Below are 20,483 nucleotides of genomic sequence, written 5' to 3' on the forward strand. Positions count from 1 at the left end.
CCGTCAGAACTTATCACCAAATAGGTAAAAAATGCTTTTAGAAATTGCTAAGAGCTGGAACTAAAAGCTTTGTCCGGTTGTTTTATAACATTGAACCTTTTTTTCTTTGAATTTTTTTTTCCCTTTTCATTTATTCATCTTATTTTTGTTGCTCTGAGGAGCTTTGCTCTGTTTCTTTTGACATTTGGCCCGTCGTACATCGGACATTTTTATTTTTATAGCTGTTTGTATATTACTATATGGTATATGTTACCGCGATCGATAATAAAAAAACCTTAGGGCGAAATATAAGATCACGTCTCCATGTATCCAGATATATTTTAAAACGGAGAGGTTTTTCCCCCGTTTGCGCATCCGGTCCACACGTATCCGGCGTTTTCGGGAACCGAAAACTTTCGAATGCGGCGGTAACGTCAGCGCCGTATCCCGCACTTGGCTACCATAAAAGTGAAACTGGAAACTTAAACGAGAGGTGAAATTCATTTATTTACACTATCATTAATACATGCTTCACAAAATAATGCAAAAGACGCTTTGATCACCCAAGAATCGCTCTCTATGCGTAGAGGCTCTCCGTGAGTACGTTGGAGTAAGCGAAGGAGTAATGCTTGCTATTTCTTATATCACATGCATTTTGCCCAGGTACTTAACGAAATAAAATAGTGTTATTCATTGAAATTTGCGTCCTACAGGTGGACGTTGTGTAAGGGGGGGTGAATAGGTTCGCGGATCGGCGAATTCAGCCCCGAAATGCTCACGGATTACGGATTTTGATTATTATTTCAGCGGATTGGCGGATTTTGGAAATACGGCGGATCACGGATCTGTTGACAATTTGGGCACGGATTTCGGATTTTGACTGCTTTGATGGTCGAATTTCGGATTTTAAATGAATTTCAATCGATGCTATTGTTTATCTGTCAAACCATGCGGATCTAAAAATACCTGCGGATCCACGGATTTGCCCCGAAAATGTAGCGGATCGACGGATTTACATACCCCTATTCACCCTCCCCCCTGTAAGGTCCTGTGAAATTCCTGGAATTTGTAAAATTTGCTTAGGTATTCCAGGGAATTGTGTAAAGTCCTGTGAAATTCCTGGAATATGTAAAAGTTGCCTAGGTATTCCAAGGCACTGTGTAAGGTCCCGTGGAATTCCTGGAATATGTAAAAATTGCTTAGGTATTCCAAAGAACTGTGAAAGGTCCTGTGATATTCCTAGAATTTGGTCAGGTATTACTGCTCCTGTTACTCGATGCCAAAGCCCTCTGCGTTCGAGATTGCGATCGTTAGCTTCTGCTTGATTTGTTTTCGTGTCTTGTACGGTGGCAAGCAGAGCTGGTTAAAACACGTGTGGGCCATGGGCAGCCTAAAACGAAACAATTCAGTCAATATCGAGCGTTAGTATGTGGTAATACAATCAAAAATTTGAATCTTAAATGTATAAAATAAGAACGAAATAGAGATTGTGTCGAGCATTAGACTCACGTGGGTGATGGTGACGTAATCGTTCCATTAACACAAGTGAAAAAATTGTGTTTACACGTCATGAAACACGTTACGTCACCCTTCGACAACATAGGGACATTCAGCGCTTAGGAAATGGGCGCAGCCACTCCTGTGTTTATTTTGGCGAGTTTGCCACTCTAAAAGTCACGTGACTTCTTAGAGCAAGTCGCCTATTAGAAAAAGCATGAAGACATAACTCGTCTTTGAGCTCAAGGATACCCCACTCCGTTTACCAGTTCCTTCACTGACGAGGGTGGGTAGCCTGTGGTGCAGTTCTTACATGGATGTGCTGTGCGCGGTGTCCATTCTCACAATCTTGAACTCCATTTCCGCCATGCCACCAATCGGAATTCGGTCACTTCCGGTAGCAAACAAAAGCATTTTCTTCTTCAGGTCTGTGTTGAAGTTCATGACCGTGTCCCAGAAATACCTGTGGGCAACATAAAGGGGATTCCTTTACGAAAGAGGGGATAAAATAAAAATCGCTTGTGTGCGGAATAGATAAAAAAATCTTTATAATTGTTTTTTGTTTAGGTCATATATATTTCTGGACGAGGCGCGTTTGTTTATCCGGGGTTGGCGAGATTGGTGTGAGAGCAGCGTCCCGGTTTATTTTTCACATTTCATCATAATGAAACGTCAGAGGAATCGAGGCCAACATAAAACAAGAGTTTGATGTTGTTAGGGCGACAGCATGTCAATGTAGCCAGTCTGATCAAGTTGGGTAAAAGTGGACAGAGATAGTAGCGCAACTAGAATTCAATCATACCAGACGCGGACGCTCGATGTTATTCTGTGCGCTTTTTACTACTACTCTATGCTATGAGAGTACTGTGATGTTATATGTAACGTAACGCTGTCACGCTTTTGGCAAGAGAGCGAGCGCACGCTTCTTTCAAGAGAACAGGGGTATTAAATTAGTTATCTTCTTTTATTTTTGTTTTTCTGCCGTTCCTATACCATATAGGGGTTACTTATATGATAACCACGATACACGTACCTGATGGTGTTGTCATTCTTGCTGTAACCACGATACACGTACATGATGGTATTGTCATTGTTGGGTTCCTATATACACGCTGACAACGATACAAGTACCTGATGGTGTTGTCGTTGTTGGGTTCCTATATACCCGCTGACCAAGATACACGTACCTGATGGTGTTGTCATTGTTGGGTTCCTATATACACGCTGACCAAGATACACATACCTGATGGTGTTGTCATTCTTTCTGTAACCAAGATACACGTACCTGATGGTGTTATCATTGTTGGGTTCCTATACACACGCTATCCACGATACACGTACCTGATGGTGTTATCATTCTTGCTATAGCCATCGTAAACAGTCACCTTCTTGAGCGCCTCCATGTCGAGCTCTGGATTACCGCAGACCAGCATCTCCACCTCCTCGGGGCGCAGCATCTGAATGCACAAACGCCATGGTCATGGACCCACTAGTAATCGGATGGTAAACGTGGAAACATACGCGCTACATAGCAACCATATATTAGGTAAGTGCTATAAAGTAGTCCGCAATTACCGTGCTATACATCCGTGACATACAAGACCACGTAATACACTCGTGGCGTGTCATACAAGACCATGTTATCTTTGCATTATTCACATAACTTGCGATACAAGATCAAGTATTCTTTACCATATCCTCGTTGCGCCCCTTACAGGCCATTTAAACTAAATACTTACAATAAGCGCATTGGATGCGCAGACGCTGTGGAAGCCGTGATAAAAGGCCTCAAACTGCTTGTAGATAGAGGAGTTCAGGAGGTAATCCACGTACAGCTGCACGTACTCTGCGCATAACCCAAGACAAGACGAGGTTTATTCTACAGCTACAGTACTGCTACGCGCGCTATGGGGGCATAACACAAGACAAGACAAGACAAGAACATCATTAGGTTTATTATACAACTAAAGTACTGCTATGCGCGCTATGGGGGCATAACCCAAGACAAGACGAGAACATCATTAGGTGTATTATACAACTAAAGTACTGCTATGCGCACCCATATTGGTTTAAACCCAGTAAGACCCCCTCAGAACGCAACACTTCTAAAAACAATGTATTTTAAATATCCTACTATCCTCGTTTGTTTGGCTCATGAGGGAACTTGTGAATTCTTGATTTTGTTTTCATCTATAGAAAAAATTATCGGGTCCATAAGTTCCTGGCCCAAGCACTCTGCCAATAAGAGCTTTACACAATATGCGTTTATAAGGTACCCTACTAGGTTGCCAAAAATACAGCGACTGGATAATAACGAGGTCAAAGAGATGAGAACATAGTCAGATAAGGGGACAAGGTTGTCCTGGAGTCGTGAGTATCCATTACCTTGTCTATTGGTGTTAGTGACGGTAATGGTGTCTCCCTTGGGCGTGGCCATTTCATACCTTGTCTATTGGTGTTAGTGACGGGAATGGTGTATCCCTTGGGCGTGGCCATTACGTACCTTGTCTATTGGTGTTAGTGACGAGAATGGTGTCTCCCTTGGGCATGGCCATTTCATACCTTGTCTATTGGTGTTAGTGACGGGAATGGTGTCTCCCTTGGGCGTGGCCATTTCATACCTTGTCTATTGGTGTTAGTGACGGGAATGGTGTCTACCTTGGGCTTGGCCATTTCATACCTTGTCTATTGGTGTTAGTGACGGGAATGGTGTCTACCTTGGGCGTGGCCATTTCATACCTTGTCTATTGGTGTTAGTGACGGCAATGGTGTCTTCCTTGGGCTTGGTCATTTCATACCTTGTCTATTGGTGTTAGTGACGGGAATGGTGTATCCCTTGGGCGTGGCCATTTCATACCTTGTCTATTGGTGTTAGTGACGGGAATGGTGTCTCCCTTGGGCGTGGCCATTTCATACCTTGTCTATTGGTGTTAGTGACGGGAATGGTGTATCCCTTGGGCGTGGCCATTACGTACCTTGTCTATTGGTGTTAGTGACGAGAATGGTGTCTCCCTTGGGCATGGCCATTTCATACCTTGTTTATTGGTGTTAGTGACGGGAATGGTGTCTCCCTTGGGCGTGGCCATTTCATACCTTGTCTATTGGTGTTAGTGACGGGAATGGTGTATCCCTTGGGCGTGGCCATTACGTACCTTGTCTATTGGTGTTAGTGACGAGAATGGTGTCTCCCTTGGGCATGGCCATTTCATACCTTGTCTATTGGTGTTAGTGACGGGAATGGTGTCTCCCTTGGGCGTGGCCATTTCATACCTTGTCTATTGGTGTTAGTGACGGGAATGGTGTCTCCCTTGGGCGTGGCCATTTCATACCTTGTCTATTGGTGTTAGTGACGGGAATGGTGTATCCCTTGGGCGTGGCCATTACGTACCTTGTCTATTGGTGTTAGTGACGAGAATGGTGTCTCCCTTGGGCATGGCCATTTCATACCTTGTCTATTGGTGTTAGTGACGGGAATGATGTCTCCCTTGGGCTTGGCCATTTCATACCTTGTCTATTGGTGTTAGTGACGGGAATGGTGTCTCCCTTGGGCGTGGTCATTTCATACCTTGTCTATTGGTGTTAGTGACGGGAATGGTGTCTACCTTGGGCGTGGCCATTTCATACCTTGTCTATTGGTGTTAGTGACGGCAATGGTGTCTTCCTTGGGCTTGGCCATTTCATACCTTGGCTATTGGTGTTAGTGACGGGAATGGTGTCTACCTTGGGCGTGGCCATTTCATACCTTGTCTATTGGTGTTAGTGACGGGAATGGTGTCTCCCTTGGGCGTGGCCATTTCATACCTTGGCTATTGGTGTTAGTGACGGGAATGGTGTCTACCTTGGGCGTGGCCATTTCATACCTTGTCTATTGGTGTTAGTGACGGCAATGGTGTCTTCCTTGGGCTTGGCCATTTCATACCTTGTCTATTGGTGTTAGTGACGGGAATGGTGTATCCCTTGGGCGTGGCCATTTCATACCTTGTCTATTGGTGTTAGTGACGGGAATGGTGTCTCCCTTGGGCGTGGCCATTACGTACCTTGTCTATTGGTGTTAGTGACGGCAATGGTGTCTCCCTTGGGCGTGGCCATTTCATACCTTGTCTATTGGTGTTTGTGACGGGAATGGTGTCTCCCTTGGGCTTGGTCATTTCATACCTTGTCTATTGGTGTTAGTGACGGGAATGGTGTCTCCCTTGGGCTTGGCCATTTCATACCTTGTCTATTGGTGTTTGTGATGAGAATGGTGTATCCCTTGGGCTTGGCCATTTCATACCTTGTCTATTGGTGTTAGTGACGGGAATGGTGTCTCTCTTGGGCGTGGCCATTTCATACCTTGTCTATTGGTGTTAGTGACGGGAATGGTGTCTCCCTTGGGCTTGGCCATTACGTACCTTGTCTATTAGTGTTTGTGACTGGAATGGTGTCTCCCTTGGGGTTGGCCATTACGTACCTTGTCTACTGGTGTTAGTGACGGGAATGGTGTCTCCCTTGGGCTTGGCCATTTCATACCTTGTCTATTGGTGTTAGTGACGGGAATGGTGTCTCCCTTGGGCATGGCCATTTCATACCTTGTCTATTGGTGTTAGTGACGGGAATGGTGTCTCCCTTGGGCGTGGCCATTTCATACCTTGTCTATTGGTGTTAGTGACGGGAATGGTGTATCCCTTGGGCGTGGCCATTACGTACCTTGTCTATTGGTGTTAGTGACGAGAATGGTGTCTCCCTTGGGCATGGCCATTTCATACCTTGTCTATTGGTGTTAGTGACGGGAATGGTGTCTCCCTTGGGCGTGGCCATTTCATACCTTGTCTATTGGTGTTAGTGACGGGAATGGTGTCTCCCTTGGGCGTGGCCATTTCATACCTTGTCTATTGGTGTTAGTGACGGGAATGGTGTATCCCTTGGGCGTGGCCATTACGTACCTTGTCTATTGGTGTTAGTGACGAGAATGGTGTCTCCCTTGGGCGTGGCCATTTCATACCTTGTCTATTGGTGTTAGTGACGGGAATGGTGTCTCCCTTGGGCGTGGCCATTTCATACCTTGTCTATTGGTGTTAGTGACGGGAATGGTGTCTCCCTTGGGCGTGGCCATTTCATACCTTGTCTATTGGTGTTAGTGACGGGAATGGTGTCTACCTTGGGCGTGGCCATTTCATACCTTGTCTATTGGTGTTAGTGACGGCAATGGTGTCTTCCTTGGGCTTGGCCATTTCATACCTTGGCTATTGGTGTTAGTGACGGGAATGGTGTCTACCTTGGGCGTGGCCATTTCATACCTTGTCTATTGGTGTTAGTGACGGGAATGGTGTCTACCTTGGGCGTGGCCATTTCATACCTTGTCTATTGGTGTTAGTGACGGCAATGGTGTCTTCCTTGGGCTTGGCCATTTCATACCTTGTCTATTGGTGTTAGTGACGGGAATGGTGTATCCCTTGGGCGTGGCCATTTCATACCTTGTCTATTGGTGTTAGTGACGGGAATGGTGTCTCCCTTGGGCGTGGCCATTACGTACCTTGTCTATTGGTGTTAGTGACGGCAATGGTGTCTCCCTTGGGCGTGGCCATTACGTACCTTGTCTATTGGTGTTAGTGACGGCAATGGTGTCTCCCTTGGGCGTGGCCATTTCATACCTTGTCTATTGGTGTTAGTGACGGGAATGGTGTCTCCCTTGGGCTTGGTCATTTCATACCTTGTCTATTGGTGTTAGTGACGGGAATGGTGTCTCCCTTGGGCTTGGCCATTTCATACCTTGTCTATTGGTGTTTGTGATGAGAATGGTGTATCCCTTGGGCTTGGCCATTTCATACCTTGTCTATTGGTGTTAGTGACGGGAATGGTGTCTCTCTTGGGCGTGGCCATTTCATACCTTGTCTATTGCTGTTAGTGACGGGAATGGTGTTTCCCTTGGGCTTGGCCATTTCATACCTTGTCTATTGGTGTTAGTGACGGGAATGGTGTCTCCCTTGGGCTTGGCCATTACGTACCTTGTCTATTAGTGTTTGTGACTGGAATGGTGTCTCCCTTGGGGTTGGCCATTACGTACCTTGTCTACTGGTGTTAGTGACGGGAATGGTGTCTCCCTTGGGCTTGGCCATTTCATACCTTGTCTATTGGTGTTAGTGACGGGAATGGTGTCTCCCTTGGGCTTGGCCATTTCATACCTTGTCTATTGGTGTTAGTGACGGGAATGGTGTCTCCCTTGGGCTTGGCCCTTTCATACCTTGTCTATTGGTGTTAGTGACGGGAATGGTGTCTCCCTTGGGCTTGAGATTGTGCGTTACCACTTCTCCGTAGGACGTGAAGGACACTTGGAATGTCTGACATAAATCATTCTCTACATCGCCTTCATAGCTCAGCAGCTCTTTGAGGCCCCGTGCAAGCTCCTAAAGGGGGTTCACAGTTATTTGTTAGCCTTATAATCCAGCATCATCATGTCATCATGATCATCATCACTATGCTATGTTGATAAATCGACCATGAGAATTTTTTTTCTTTTTTTAACGGCAGAAACCGATCAGATAGTGTTGGTAGGTGTGTGTATAGGTGTTATGTGCCATTACTTTCGAAATTTGGTGTTGCCCCCCCCTGACAATGGCCGAAAAACCTCCATGATTAATCAACAAGCCATAACTCCCCCCTGAAACCGGGGGGATCTCAAATTTTGACAAAAAGTAGCTCTGGCCTTACAAAACTATGGTGCCAAGTTTCATTGAATTTGAACACTCTCATATGAGAATATTGATGATGTTGTATAAGACCCTATAGGAAGTGTATACCTCAGCTAGACTTGGCTTTTTTGTAAAAAAGCAAATTTTCGAAAAAAGAACACTTGATTTATGGTTGAAGATGTAAAGCTATAGCAACCAAGTTTGGAGGGTGGTTATAACTTGCAAAGATCTCTATGTGCTGTGAAGCACAATTGTTGCGGTGCGCATGCGATAGCATTTCGCTATTCAAGTCGAATTATCAACACACACAAAATGTTATTTTTTACAAGAAAAACTTGTTATTTATGGACGATTTTATCCTTAAGAATAAAGAATGAACCACCCTACCAGATACCGTTCAAATTAGATCATTATCGTCTTTAGTTTTTCAGATGATTTTCGTGGATCACATGCTAATGTTGATAAATCGACTTGACGCTTCAACCAATAAACTTAGTTAAGTTACAAGGTGTGTATCAGTGCTAGGTCTTTAAAGGTTATTCCCCAACCTGACAGCTAACCTCAATTTAAAACATTTTGGGTTTCAACGACTTTCAACGACATTATTAGCTGAAAATTGTGACTTTGTAACTATTTAATATCCGTTTTACAAAACCATCAATACGTGACCGAATTCTTTGACAACTATAACTGCAGTAAAAAGATATGTGTCTAGTGACGGCCTGTTAAGAGCCTGAAGGTCTTGGGACAGGACGGTACATTACACATCCATACATGCATAAATACATAGAATCGTGTCATTTAAAAGTGCCTTAGTACTCTTTCTGTTGATTTTAAAATTATCACTATCTTGTTATCACGGGCGAGGCCGGAGGTGTTTGTCCCGCGCTACCCACTTTTTACAATTCATGAACACCGTGTTCCTTTCTGTTTCTTGTTTGTTTGTTTGTTTATTATTATTTTACACAGAACAAGAGTAACAGAAATATTAGTAATAAGGAATTAACATATATAACAAATAACGTTTTCAACTGCGAAAAAGACACAAGAGAAACTATGGGACTCCTGCTTACACGTTACAGGAAAAGTCAATCTATATACATGGCTTAAACTCGGTACACCGGAGTTGTAGCCCTATTATTAACTCTAACTCGCCTTGGCTACGTTTTCAGGTCATTCATTGAGAAGCAACTTTGAGTAGGTTTGTGCATTTTCTAAGTCAATGAAGCAGAGCACTATACTAAAGACAGGATTCACTTTGCAAAGAAAAGTAGATGAAGTTACCCGCTTTCGTCTCCAACTGAGGCGCGTGCAGGAAGCACCTTAGGTTTCAACCTCTATCCATCTGCACTAACTACCTAAGTGAAAATAGGCTGTTTAATATTCAATTCAACCAACACACACAGAAAGTTATTTTGTTTTCTACTTCAACTTTTATTTTATTTTTATATAATTATATATAATGTATCTTTCTCGAGATGCAACCAAGTGATGATAGCTCAAATTTGTCGGAAAGGTGCCGTGCAGCGATAGAAGTACCTATGATAGTCCGTGCTAAAATCCCGAAGGAACTGACGTAGAGAAGAGAGCCTCACGTGAATGTTAAAGTATAATTCAGCATCTAGATATATAAACTGTAAGGATAATAAGTTTCTAAAAATGGGGAACACTAGTCATAATACGGGAAAGTTATTTCTTAGCAACCATGACCTGCACTCTAACATTGATTATTTTGCTCTCGTGTAAGGCAAGTAATTTCAAATATGTAGGCTCTACTGCAACTAAGTTTCAGATACGCTTTGATAACCAAAATAGTAGAATAGTTAACCACAAGAAAAGATTGTCATCGGCTGAGGCCGATGACTTACACTTCAACTCGAATTGACATAGGTGTCATTGGGGAACTAGCGGACTTGACGCACAACCCCTATGTACGCGCCAGATTAATCAATCTATATTTGTCCGAGCGTGGCAGCTTTATATTAAACAGTGTTGCGGCTTCTAGAATGTATCCGTGCTAGAGGCACAAAGAATCCTAGAAAAAAATATCGGGAAATATCTTTCTTTCAGATAAATGTCTTTATTATGTACTGAGGGGTTGGATTAATTGCGCCTTCTATGTATTTGGGTGTGTAGTCTGAGAATAATGTTTTGACCAACATTGCAGCTCTTTATGTGCCTGATGTGCCTGCATTAAAAATCACGGATATGTTTTTCTAATTTAATAGAAAGCTATGGTTAACGAATTTCCGGAAGATCTTTATTTAAACTTTTAATACCCTGCTACAACCTATGGCACAATCGACCTGCCCTGCTTTTTAAAATGCAACGAGGTGTTGACGTTGACTGGTGTAGCGCTGGGTAATAGACGTGATACTGTAAAGAGAATTAAAAAGATATTTACGGACAGACGCGTTTCGAGGCTCTTGCCTCTTCATCGTTGTATAGTGCCAAATGTGTCTGTCATATCTACCTTTCTAGCCCTCTTTACATTTCCCTGGTATATCTTTATAGTTACTGACGAGCCTCTGGAACCAGGGTTTCTTTAAAATCAAAATACTACGGGCTCACGAAGACAACAAAACCTTTGAGTGACAATAGAGTAAGTTGTTGTTTACAAAGCTAGAAATGGGATTTTTAAACTTAAATACTATATATAAAGTTAGCTATCGAAGTCGAATTTTCATAGTACTTTTACTGACAGAGCAGTTAAATTATATTTTATACAAACAAACAGCTTGCAGTGATCAAGAATGCTTCAAATAAACAGTCTGGTTTTTTGCGAGCTTTTATTGACTTGTATGCTTTGTGTAACCAAACATTGTTAATCGAATGTTTAGCCTTGATCTTAAGTTTTGTGGTCAGCATATAAATGCTTATTGTATTAGTTTCTTATTTCAGGAAGGTTTATTATCGTTACCACATGAAGGTTTTACTACTTTTCTCCTCTAACAATTAAGTCGAATTATCGACAATTCAGTTATCAACAGCCGAAGTCGAATTATCAACATCCGAAGTCGAATTATCAACTGCCGAAGTCGAATTATCAACGATTGAGTCGAATTATCAACAGTTAAGTCTATTTATCAACAAATCGATTTATCAACAAGTCGAATTATCAACATCGAAGTCGAATTATCAACATCGAGGTCGAATTATCAACATTAGCAAGTCGATATATCAACATTAGCATAGTCGTCGTCATCATCATCATCATCATCATCATCATCATCATCATCATCATCATCATCATCATCATCATCATCATCATCATCATCATCATCATCATCATCATCATCATCACCATTTTCATTATCATATTGTCAACATAAGATTATATCAACATTGGTTATTGCCAATTGGTCATTTGAATAAGGGTAACACTTGATAAAAGAAGGTGAATATGACCTGGTGAAGAACCAACAAACTCATCGAGCCCAGAGCGGGCTGCTTCACATTACGGCATTCACATCATTCGTATCGACCCGTGATCAGACTTACCGGCATGACCTCAGCCAAGTCTTCGAGCCCAAGGTTGGCTAGACCAACTCTAGCGTTAGGATTGTGGAAAGGCACGACTGCAGGGGACAACAGCTTCTTATAGCAACAAGAGGGAAAGTGGATGTCGAGGATTATGCTGTTATACACTGCAAGACCCATAAGCTGAGGAACGTCAAGAAAAACAATGGAGCCTCAAGAATATGCACCTTTGAGGATAGACGAATAATAAAAATTTAGTTTATCAAGAGAAATTGGATCCGTTTATAGACAGTGTACAAAGATAGAAGATGATGAAGAATTGTATTGACCCATTGATTTTTTTTCAATAAGGTCAACGTTTTTGTTGTTCTATTTTCGCTAGTGTGATAACGGCTCCACCAGTTGCATTCCACTTGGTTTTGAAATAAAAAATAGGATACAACTCCGACGAGGTTGAACTCCTCGTCCTGATCCAAACACTCCTTGTTAAACCAGTACAGGCGAGACTTGTCATTACAGGAGAACATGCCATACTCAGGCTTGAAGATCTTCCTCACAAGAAGTAGAAACCACTCTTTGGTGAGGCCACCCATGTCTAGACCTGGTTCGCCTGCAAACGTCACCTTCAGCTTCTTTTTCAGGTTCTTCTGTTTACGTGCAATCTGTAAATCATTCATACAAGTTATACCAGCCATGCCAAACCAGTTATACAACATACCAGGATGTAGTGGGAAAATGATTATTGCTTAGCTAGGTCGGTAAAGGGGTATGGATCATGTCATGGGTCTTCACGTTTTTAAGAGATCTCAAGCTTACTCAGCTTAGTCATGTATACTGGAGAAAACAGAGCCCACGACTGAGCACTAAGGTTCAAATCAATGACGCATTTTTAGAGTGCGCTTATCACAAACATGTACATCTGAGCTAGAGCCCCTCAATCCAAATTGCGTGACGCTTGTTTTCGTAGACTAAAAAAATATAAAAATTCGAAGCTCAACAACAACATCGTATTTAATCCGCATTTCTCAATTGTAAAATTGAGGATAGTTAAAGATAGCTTTATTTGTTAAAATGATGAGCGTTTCAAGTATCAAAAACTAGATCAACATCGTCACCCAAGACTGACCGGTTTCGTCTGACCAGTGGACTTGGACGATCTGCTAGAAACTGGTATAAACAAACCTCATTAAGTGAGTCTGTGATGAGATGAGACCTTCGGACCTTGATGTTCAAGAATAGCATTCCCATATCTGGCATCTCGCGCCGCTGCACCTTCTCCATCAGACTTTTCTGAAAATAGAAACCGAAAACAACCTGACAGTCCAACCGATGAGCCGACCAGCTGGCTCATCAACCGACCGACTCACTGACCAACTGACTGAAAAACCAAATTACCCTGGCCATGACAATCATCTGAGACTCTGAGTCTTTCTGCATGATGTACCTCTTGGCTCCAAGGCTAAGGATGAAGGGGTACTGGCAAAACGAAAACTTCCTGCAATACAATACATACTACTGTGAACACGTGTACACGTACATCTGAATTTTCTTTGTAATTTTCTAAATTTGTTACACCATTTGTTTCCTGTGCAGCCGTAATACGCCTGAGAAGGGATTTTAATCTGACACTAAGGACAGCTGGGTGATAATAAGTGATAAGTTGGAGCTATTTTAACTGGAAAAACTCTAATTGTAAAGCTCTGATAAGGAAAACCCGATAAATAATGTGGACATAATACAAAGACATAATAATTTAATGATGAAAGGCCATTCCCAGGGCCATACTAACCCCCCCCCCCCCCCATGAAGGGAATTTTTCTCAGAGGACTTTTTCTTAAACTTCCATACTAGAAAAAAAAGTTGTTGTTTTTCTCCCCCAAGGAATTTTAATACCACCATCCCATGGGTTATTCAATTTTCATGGCATCTTAGATAAGGTGATGACTAATTAATACATCCTTACCCTGAGTTAGCCCCTGGATTCTGCCACGAGTAGTACTCAGCCATTAGATCAATGTGATCCAGTGAGTGGTTGTAAAAATATGTGTGTAGTACTAGTGGAGCCTGTACTAGCCAGTTCGCGGCATCTATGATCAAAGTGATATCTATGAGTCAGATTTACAGACCAAAACTTATTAATATACTCATAACTATAGTTCACAGGCTTATGTAATATTTAAAAAGTGGATACTTGAGTTGTGGTCAAAGTACTGAATTTACTTCCAGTTAATTTTAATTCTATTGGTTTTTAAATTATGACATTTTACACCTCGAATACAAAATCTGAAACTATAAAATTTCAGAAATATTTATGATTCTTACATTTATAATTCAAATCTTTAGTCTATAGCGACTTTGTATTATATCATGGCCAATAAATAAAAATTTTATACCAATACAGGACATCTTTAAAAGTAAAGTAGAGTAAGCACAGTTAGTACTGCGAGTACTGGCATTTCAACACTTGACACGGCAGAGAAAGATGTGGTGTAACCTGACAGGCAGTTATGTTGACCACAAGCTTTCGTTTTTTTATATCTAAGTATGTAATTAGTGCCGACATACTCAGCAGGGCGAGTACTTTAACAGCTGATGGAATCCACCATGTACATTTCTCTTCTGGGGGGAGCTCCATGGAGTTTGTAGGGAACATTCGCGTGCTAATAAACTTGAATGGAAAACAGTTTCCATGGTTTAATGAAATTTGATTATAAAATAACAGTATGGTATATCTATCATACCTTGTAAGATGATAAACTACTTAAATAATTTATAATGTTAATGATTTTTTATCAGAAAAGAAGCAAATATAATTTATTTTATCTTTCTACTTTATTAACTCTTACTAGTGCTTTTTTAGATTCATGAAGAGAAAAAGGCAAAAAGGATCATGGATTACATGTGATGTGTATTTTATGTTTTTTTGTTTTTGTTTTTGTTTTTGTTTATTTTACACTAGTGTACACCAAGAAGGAAACAGGCAGTGACCAATTGTTTTATTTCCAAGGGCTTAATATACATACCTGTTGGACTCTGGTAACTGTAGCCTGAAATGTGTTCAGAGGGATCCTAAAAATTTGTAACACAAGACATGTAAGAGGTGTGGCATAGCATTGAGATATCTATAGACATCTATCTGACTAAAAGAAATTAAGCTTAAGTGGGCCAATATGATAGGTGTGATATGATGGGTGTAATATGATAGGTGTGATATGATGGGTGTAATATGATAGGTGTGATATGATGGGTGTAATATGATAGGTGTGATATGATGGGTGTAATATGATAGGTGTGATATGATGGGTGTAATATGATAGGTGTGATATGATGGGTGTAATATGATACGTGTGATATGATGGGGGTGATATGAAGGGGGTGATATGATGGGGGTGATATGATGGGGGTGATAAGAAAGGGGTGGCATGAAGGAGGTGATATGATGGGTGTAATACGATAGGTGTGATATGATGGGTGTAATATGATACGTGTGATATGAAGGGGGTGATATGAAGGGGGCGCTATGATGGGGTGGTATGATAGGGGTGATATGATGGGGGTGATATGAAGGGGGCGCTATGATGGGGTGATATGATGGGGGTGATATGAAGGGGGTGATATGAAGGGGGCGCTATGATGGGGTGATATGATGGGGATGATATGATGGGGGTGATAAAAATGGGTATGGTGAGGGGTGCAAATGTGGGTTGCGATATACATACTTTAAGGGATGCGATAAGGAAAGTGTTATAAGGGGGATTACTTAATTGCATGTTGGCTGTAATATAAAAATTACATACTTTCTGAGCCAGCGTACCAACAGCTGATGTTCAGCATCTGATAGAGAGGAGACTTGACGAAGGAGATGGGCAAATATGACATATGTGGTGGCTTTGTTAAACTGAGGATTCTGAACATAGCAAATATAAAAACATAAATCCTGTGTAATACTCAACCTAAACTGCTTCACAAAAGGTGCCCTTGGCCTAACCTGTAGAAGCACAATATATGCTCGGATGTCTTGCTTTGTTCTTTGCCTGTGGAAACAACAGATAATAAACCTGAACCCACTTTGGAATGGGGGATAGAATTAATCTCCTTGTATGAGATAGGTGGAGAGGGATTCCCCTGTGACTTTAAAAATTTCTTTTAGTATCAGTAATATCAGATAGGAGGTTTACATAATTGTCAGGGGAGATGGGTCTTGCCCTCTACCATTGGGGACCTGCAATTATTACTACAGGGTGGGGGTGCAAAATTATTAAAAAGATTAACTTTGGCCTATCAACTGCCTACTCATATTTTTACACAGGCATGATCAAATTTGTAGGAGGTTTAGGGCTGTTTCAACAAAGAAAAAAATCCTCATTATCTCTCAAGGGACTAACACTCTGGACTAAATTTGTAGACTCTGGACTAAATCTGGACTAAATTTGTAGAAGGGGCACTCACCTTAATTACAATTTTGGGAACCATGTGCAAGGATGTTTACCTTTTAAGGTCTTGAAGCAAACTATTAATTACCGACTTGAGAACCGCTTTTTGTACTTCTTGCGGCTATTTCAGATAAAGCAATTGAAACATAAATATATTTCAGAAATGAACAAAAAAAATGTATAAAAAATGTGATTTTGACCTAAAATTGCGTATATAAAAAATAGCTTATTCTTGTGTGATTTGGTTAGCATACATCCCACTATAGTAATTGATTATTAAAAACATCTTTTACAGATAAGAAATGCAAAGTGAGATAATTTGAAAGTGTTGTTACCAGGGTTAGGACAATGTCATACGTTATCCTGATGAAGTCATAGTCTAAGCCACTTCCATCCTCATCCTCAGGCCCAAGACAATCCTCTCTTTTCTATAACACAGAAGTCGTCACGGATCATCAAAATGATATCACATAATCATAATGCTATAACAACAACAACAATAATAATGATAATTATAAAATCAATGATAATAAAAAAATCCTCTCTTTTCTATAACACAGAAGTCATCAATGATCATCATTTATAATATCACATAATCATGATGCTATAACAAACAACAACAATAATAATGACAATAATAAAAACAATGATAATAATAAAAACAACATAGAAACAATATCAATATCAACTACAATAACAATTAATGTGTCAAATGCTGTTAGCTTGTGGACACCTATACCGATGTGAAACTGTGCTGAGGAGGCTTTTAAACTATCTGACTAATAACATTCTCAATATTAATTGTGTTTTTTGCTTCTTTAAAGCAGGCCTTTCATGGAACAAGATGTTTTAGTTTTTTTACTAGAGAACCAAGAAAAGATAGAAATGTTTGTTCAATTTGTTTCCCACACATGGAGGATTACAGGGTAGGATATGGCTAAGATATTTCAAAAGCTTATGCTCTTGAATGTTGTTTGAAAGATTTCTGCTCAAGTGTTTTTACTGTGTTGTATGACTGTTTTCTCACATATTTCTAGTTGCCCACACAGGCACTCCTCAGGAATTTTAAACAAGAGTTTTTTTTGTAGTAGAAACCTACCATAAAAACAGCATTGATTTCATTTACTGAGTCAAAGGTGGCAGATAAGAATGCTAGTATCCCTTTGTAGTCCCCAGAAGCCTTGGCTGTTCTCCAGTCATTTCTATGAAATAAAGTGCAAATCAAAATAATATGTGATGGTAGGTTGTTACATCGAGCCCTTGAAGGAAAAAAAGGTTTGGGTTTGGCTGTATAAGTTTGAGTTATCCAAAGTAACAATGAATAAATTAGTCTCTAGGAAACTTGAAGTCAGTTCAAGTTAAATATAGTGGGAGTTCACTAACAATAAGCAGGTTAGCACCAGAGATGTCTACTAATTAAGAGAGCTGGACATTATGTGTCTTAAATTCACAAACCTTATTTCTGTCCAATGCATATCCAGCACACAAAAATGAAAATATATGCAGCATGTTAAATACTTATACACACCAGACTTTTTATTATGTGAAAAAAAATATAATTAAACCCCCTATCTAGTTTGAGAATGTTATGCTTTGATCACTTGTCGTTTTCAGATGTGACATATCATATGCATCTTTCAAATTAATAGCAGTAAAGGAAGTGGTGAAAGTCAACCCCGACAACATTAATACTTTTAGGGACCATTAATGAAACTTCCCTGTGAAAATTACCTATGTATTTTGTTTCTAGGAATCAAGCATACTTTTTAGGGAAAGATTTTGGTAGGATATACAAATAGGAAAGGCTTGGGGAGTCTTTTCTTGACAGTGTCACTGACAAAATGTGAGATTACAGTATTTGCACTTATGAAAACTCCATGTCTCCATGGTAACCAGCAGGGTTTTGAAATCTAATGTATCATGTTTACCATAGTTTATCTCAAGATTTGTGAGGTCTTCAGGCATACAGAATTTATTTTAAATTAACTTAAATAGAAATGTGAAAGGATATGGGAAGAAAAGACAGGTTTGGAAAGAAAAGTAATATTTTCTCATATGACAGCCATGCATTCAAGTAAATAAGTTATAATAATAAAAACAAACACCAGAAGTATATTTCCTATGATTTGTAGGGCCTGTTCTCACCTTAATGATAATGCATCAGTATATCGGGCTTTTTCTGGGGAATTCTCTGGGTCGTTTTGACTAGAAGACTTGACAGATTTCTGAATATCGGAACAGGAACTTGGCCGACTTCTGGCCCTGCTATTAGAATTCTCCACAGACAATAACTTCCCATTTTCCTCTTTTTCCCTACTTAATAACATGGGCTTTTCCTTATCCCTTTTTAAAAGCCCTGGCGACTTTCTCTCAGGGGAACTCTGTACGGCTTGCTCTGTGTGTAGACTAGCACACTCAGGCGTACTTTTGTCTTCTTCAGTGTTTAGATTTCGTGAGAATTTCGCGCGGGAGTTCAGTAACGTTTTACCCTTGCCTTCGTTTGATTTTTGAGGGGGTAGCTGTTTAGTTGTAGATGTTGCCTGGGTATGTCTAGAACTAGACGGTCGACCATTAGATGCTAGGGTATCGGAACAGCTTGCTCCAAGTTTGGAATCGCTATTTTCATCAAAAACATTTGATCGACTAGATCCAGCGGATTTTCGATTTTTGGAGCTGAACAAGCTCGAAAGCCTTCCCTTACTCCTTTCTGGTGGTGTTTTCTGGTAACATGAGACAATGGATTAGAAAATTGGTTTCAATTGGTAAACATACAATCATTCTAATTCTTACCGTCACTTCGGCAACACGAACTTCGTCGGATCCTTCTTGCGCATTCGGGTTGAATAATGGATTTTTAATAGGAGGTAAAAGTCTATTTTTCCCTCCGCCAAACATAGCAGCGATACGCAAGGTATCTTCTGGTTATTTATGTCATTTTTACTAAGGAAAAGGATCCGTATTTATACATTTCCATCCAAAAACACTGCAAGCACCGCCATGTTGTTGTGAACATAGTGGGAAGAACTTCGAAGCAATACAGCTTATGAAATCCTCTCCTCTGATTGGTTGGATTCAATAAATCTTCGTTTTGATTGGCTAAGGTCTCAAACAGGTGCGCAAAGTGTTCCCCAGACAGAAAACGAAGGCAATCAATATTTGATTAGATTGACCAGCAATTGCGCAAAAAGTTTTGGATACTTCGGTAATCGTTCGCAATCACAAGCAAACCCAACCTTGGAGTTACCAGGGTTATAAAGTGGATCCTATAAACACAAGTTATAAGCTAACTGAGGTCATATTTTGTTCAATAGTTTTCGGATTTCCACGTATGATCACAGGCTTCTGTCAGTGGTTTATAAAGGAATGTATTAGATATGTATTTATGTGTTAACGAAAAAATACTTTATCGTGAAAAATAAAACTTTAGCCCATGTAATATTGTGTTTGAGTCTTCCTTTATCGTGTTTCTTACTGTATATAAATGTAGTATATATACTATATTTATATACTATACTATATTTATATTTATATACAGTAAGAAACACAATTCGTAGCGGGCTTTAAACTCGCTCTACTGACATTCTATCGGCAAAATTGAAATAAAGGAAGACTCAAACACAATACTACATGGTCTAAAGTATTATTTTTCACGATAAAGCATTTTTTTCGCTAACATTGCCTGACGGTAGCCTTGGGCTGCCTGTGATTTCCACGTATGATCAAAATCATTGTTGACTATAATTGCCCTCGTCTACAAAAGCCTTTTCAAGTATTTCGTTTTGCCGTGCATGCACGAGGCTTTTTGTCTGCGTGTGTTGTTTGTCAAATGAACTGAGATTTTCTATATGTCCCTTCACCCTTCGTAGAGGGGTGTGTGTGTATGTGTGTGTGTGTGTGGGGGGGGGGGGGGGGGGGGTAGGCTCTTACCGAAAGTGCTCGTTAAAAAAGCATTAAATGCTAAAAGCAGTGCTTGTTTTTTGCCAAAAAAGTGCTAAAATAATGCTATTTTTTTAAAAAAATGCTTGTGGATTAAAAAAAATGCTCATTTTTTCAGACTTTTTTTAATCATATAGAACATTACATTTTCAGATTTTCGCTCACATGTTTTAACATCAAAATTTAACGATCAATGTTTTTTCCATTTAAGTCCAACACACGCTTGTCATTTGGTCATCATTACCCATTTTAGAAGTTAATCATCGCTTGTTGTACTGGGTCATCACACTTGCTTGCAGATAGTCAACTAAGGCATGCTCCTGTTGGTCGTTGAATGCTTGAATGCGGAATTGAGAACAGAGAATACCCTTTCTGCTGCAGCCGAGGATGGCTGCACCAACAGCACTTTCTTCACTGCAGAAGCCCAGTGAGGGAGCTGTTCCTTGTGGTCGTGCCACCATTTTACCTTTCGCACTTCTGTGTTGATTAC

The 20,483-nt window shown here is 40.5% G+C and overlaps 1 protein-coding gene and 1 long non-coding RNA gene across 5 annotated transcripts; one reads left to right on the top strand and one right to left on the bottom strand.

The window, feature by feature from the left end:
* Positions 1-467: 467 nt before the first annotated feature.
* On the bottom strand, positions 468-19,086 carry LOC5505403 (probable E3 ubiquitin-protein ligase HECTD2). 4 transcript variants are annotated; one of them, XM_032373808.2, is made up of 20 exons: positions 18,848-19,086; positions 18,203-18,777; positions 17,157-17,259; positions 16,393-16,485; positions 16,114-16,178; positions 15,613-15,658; positions 15,422-15,531; positions 14,648-14,693; positions 14,190-14,292; positions 13,588-13,711; positions 13,020-13,119; positions 12,807-12,914; positions 12,065-12,286; positions 11,646-11,807; positions 7,697-7,859; positions 3,216-3,322; positions 2,818-2,933; positions 2,720-2,740; positions 1,790-1,939; positions 468-1,369 (listed from the first exon to the last, which is right to left on the bottom strand). In XM_032373808.2, exons 1-20 carry the CDS (start codon positions 18,950-18,952, stop codon positions 1,249-1,251), a joined length of 2,640 nt encoding a protein of 879 aa, XP_032229699.2. In that variant the 5' UTR covers positions 18,953-19,086; the 3' UTR covers positions 468-1,248. The 4 variants fall into 4 exon arrangements, with proteins under 4 accessions (XP_032229699.2, XP_032229697.2, XP_032229698.2 ...); XM_032373806.2 differs by having other exon boundaries at positions 12,807-12,938; XM_032373807.2 differs by lacking the exon at positions 2,720-2,740 and having other exon boundaries at positions 12,807-12,938.
* On the top strand, positions 3,216-9,163 carry LOC125567899. The gene is made up of 2 exons (XR_007311890.1): positions 3,216-3,348; positions 3,491-9,163. It is a non-coding gene; the product is annotated as an uncharacterized LOC125567899 (long non-coding RNA).
* Positions 19,087-20,483: the final 1,397 nt, after the last annotated feature.

The sequence above is a fragment of the Nematostella vectensis genome, chromosome 6 (assembly GCF_932526225.1).
Source record: "Nematostella vectensis chromosome 6, jaNemVect1.1, whole genome shotgun sequence".
Classification (NCBI taxonomy): domain Eukaryota; kingdom Metazoa; phylum Cnidaria; class Anthozoa; order Actiniaria; family Edwardsiidae; genus Nematostella; species Nematostella vectensis.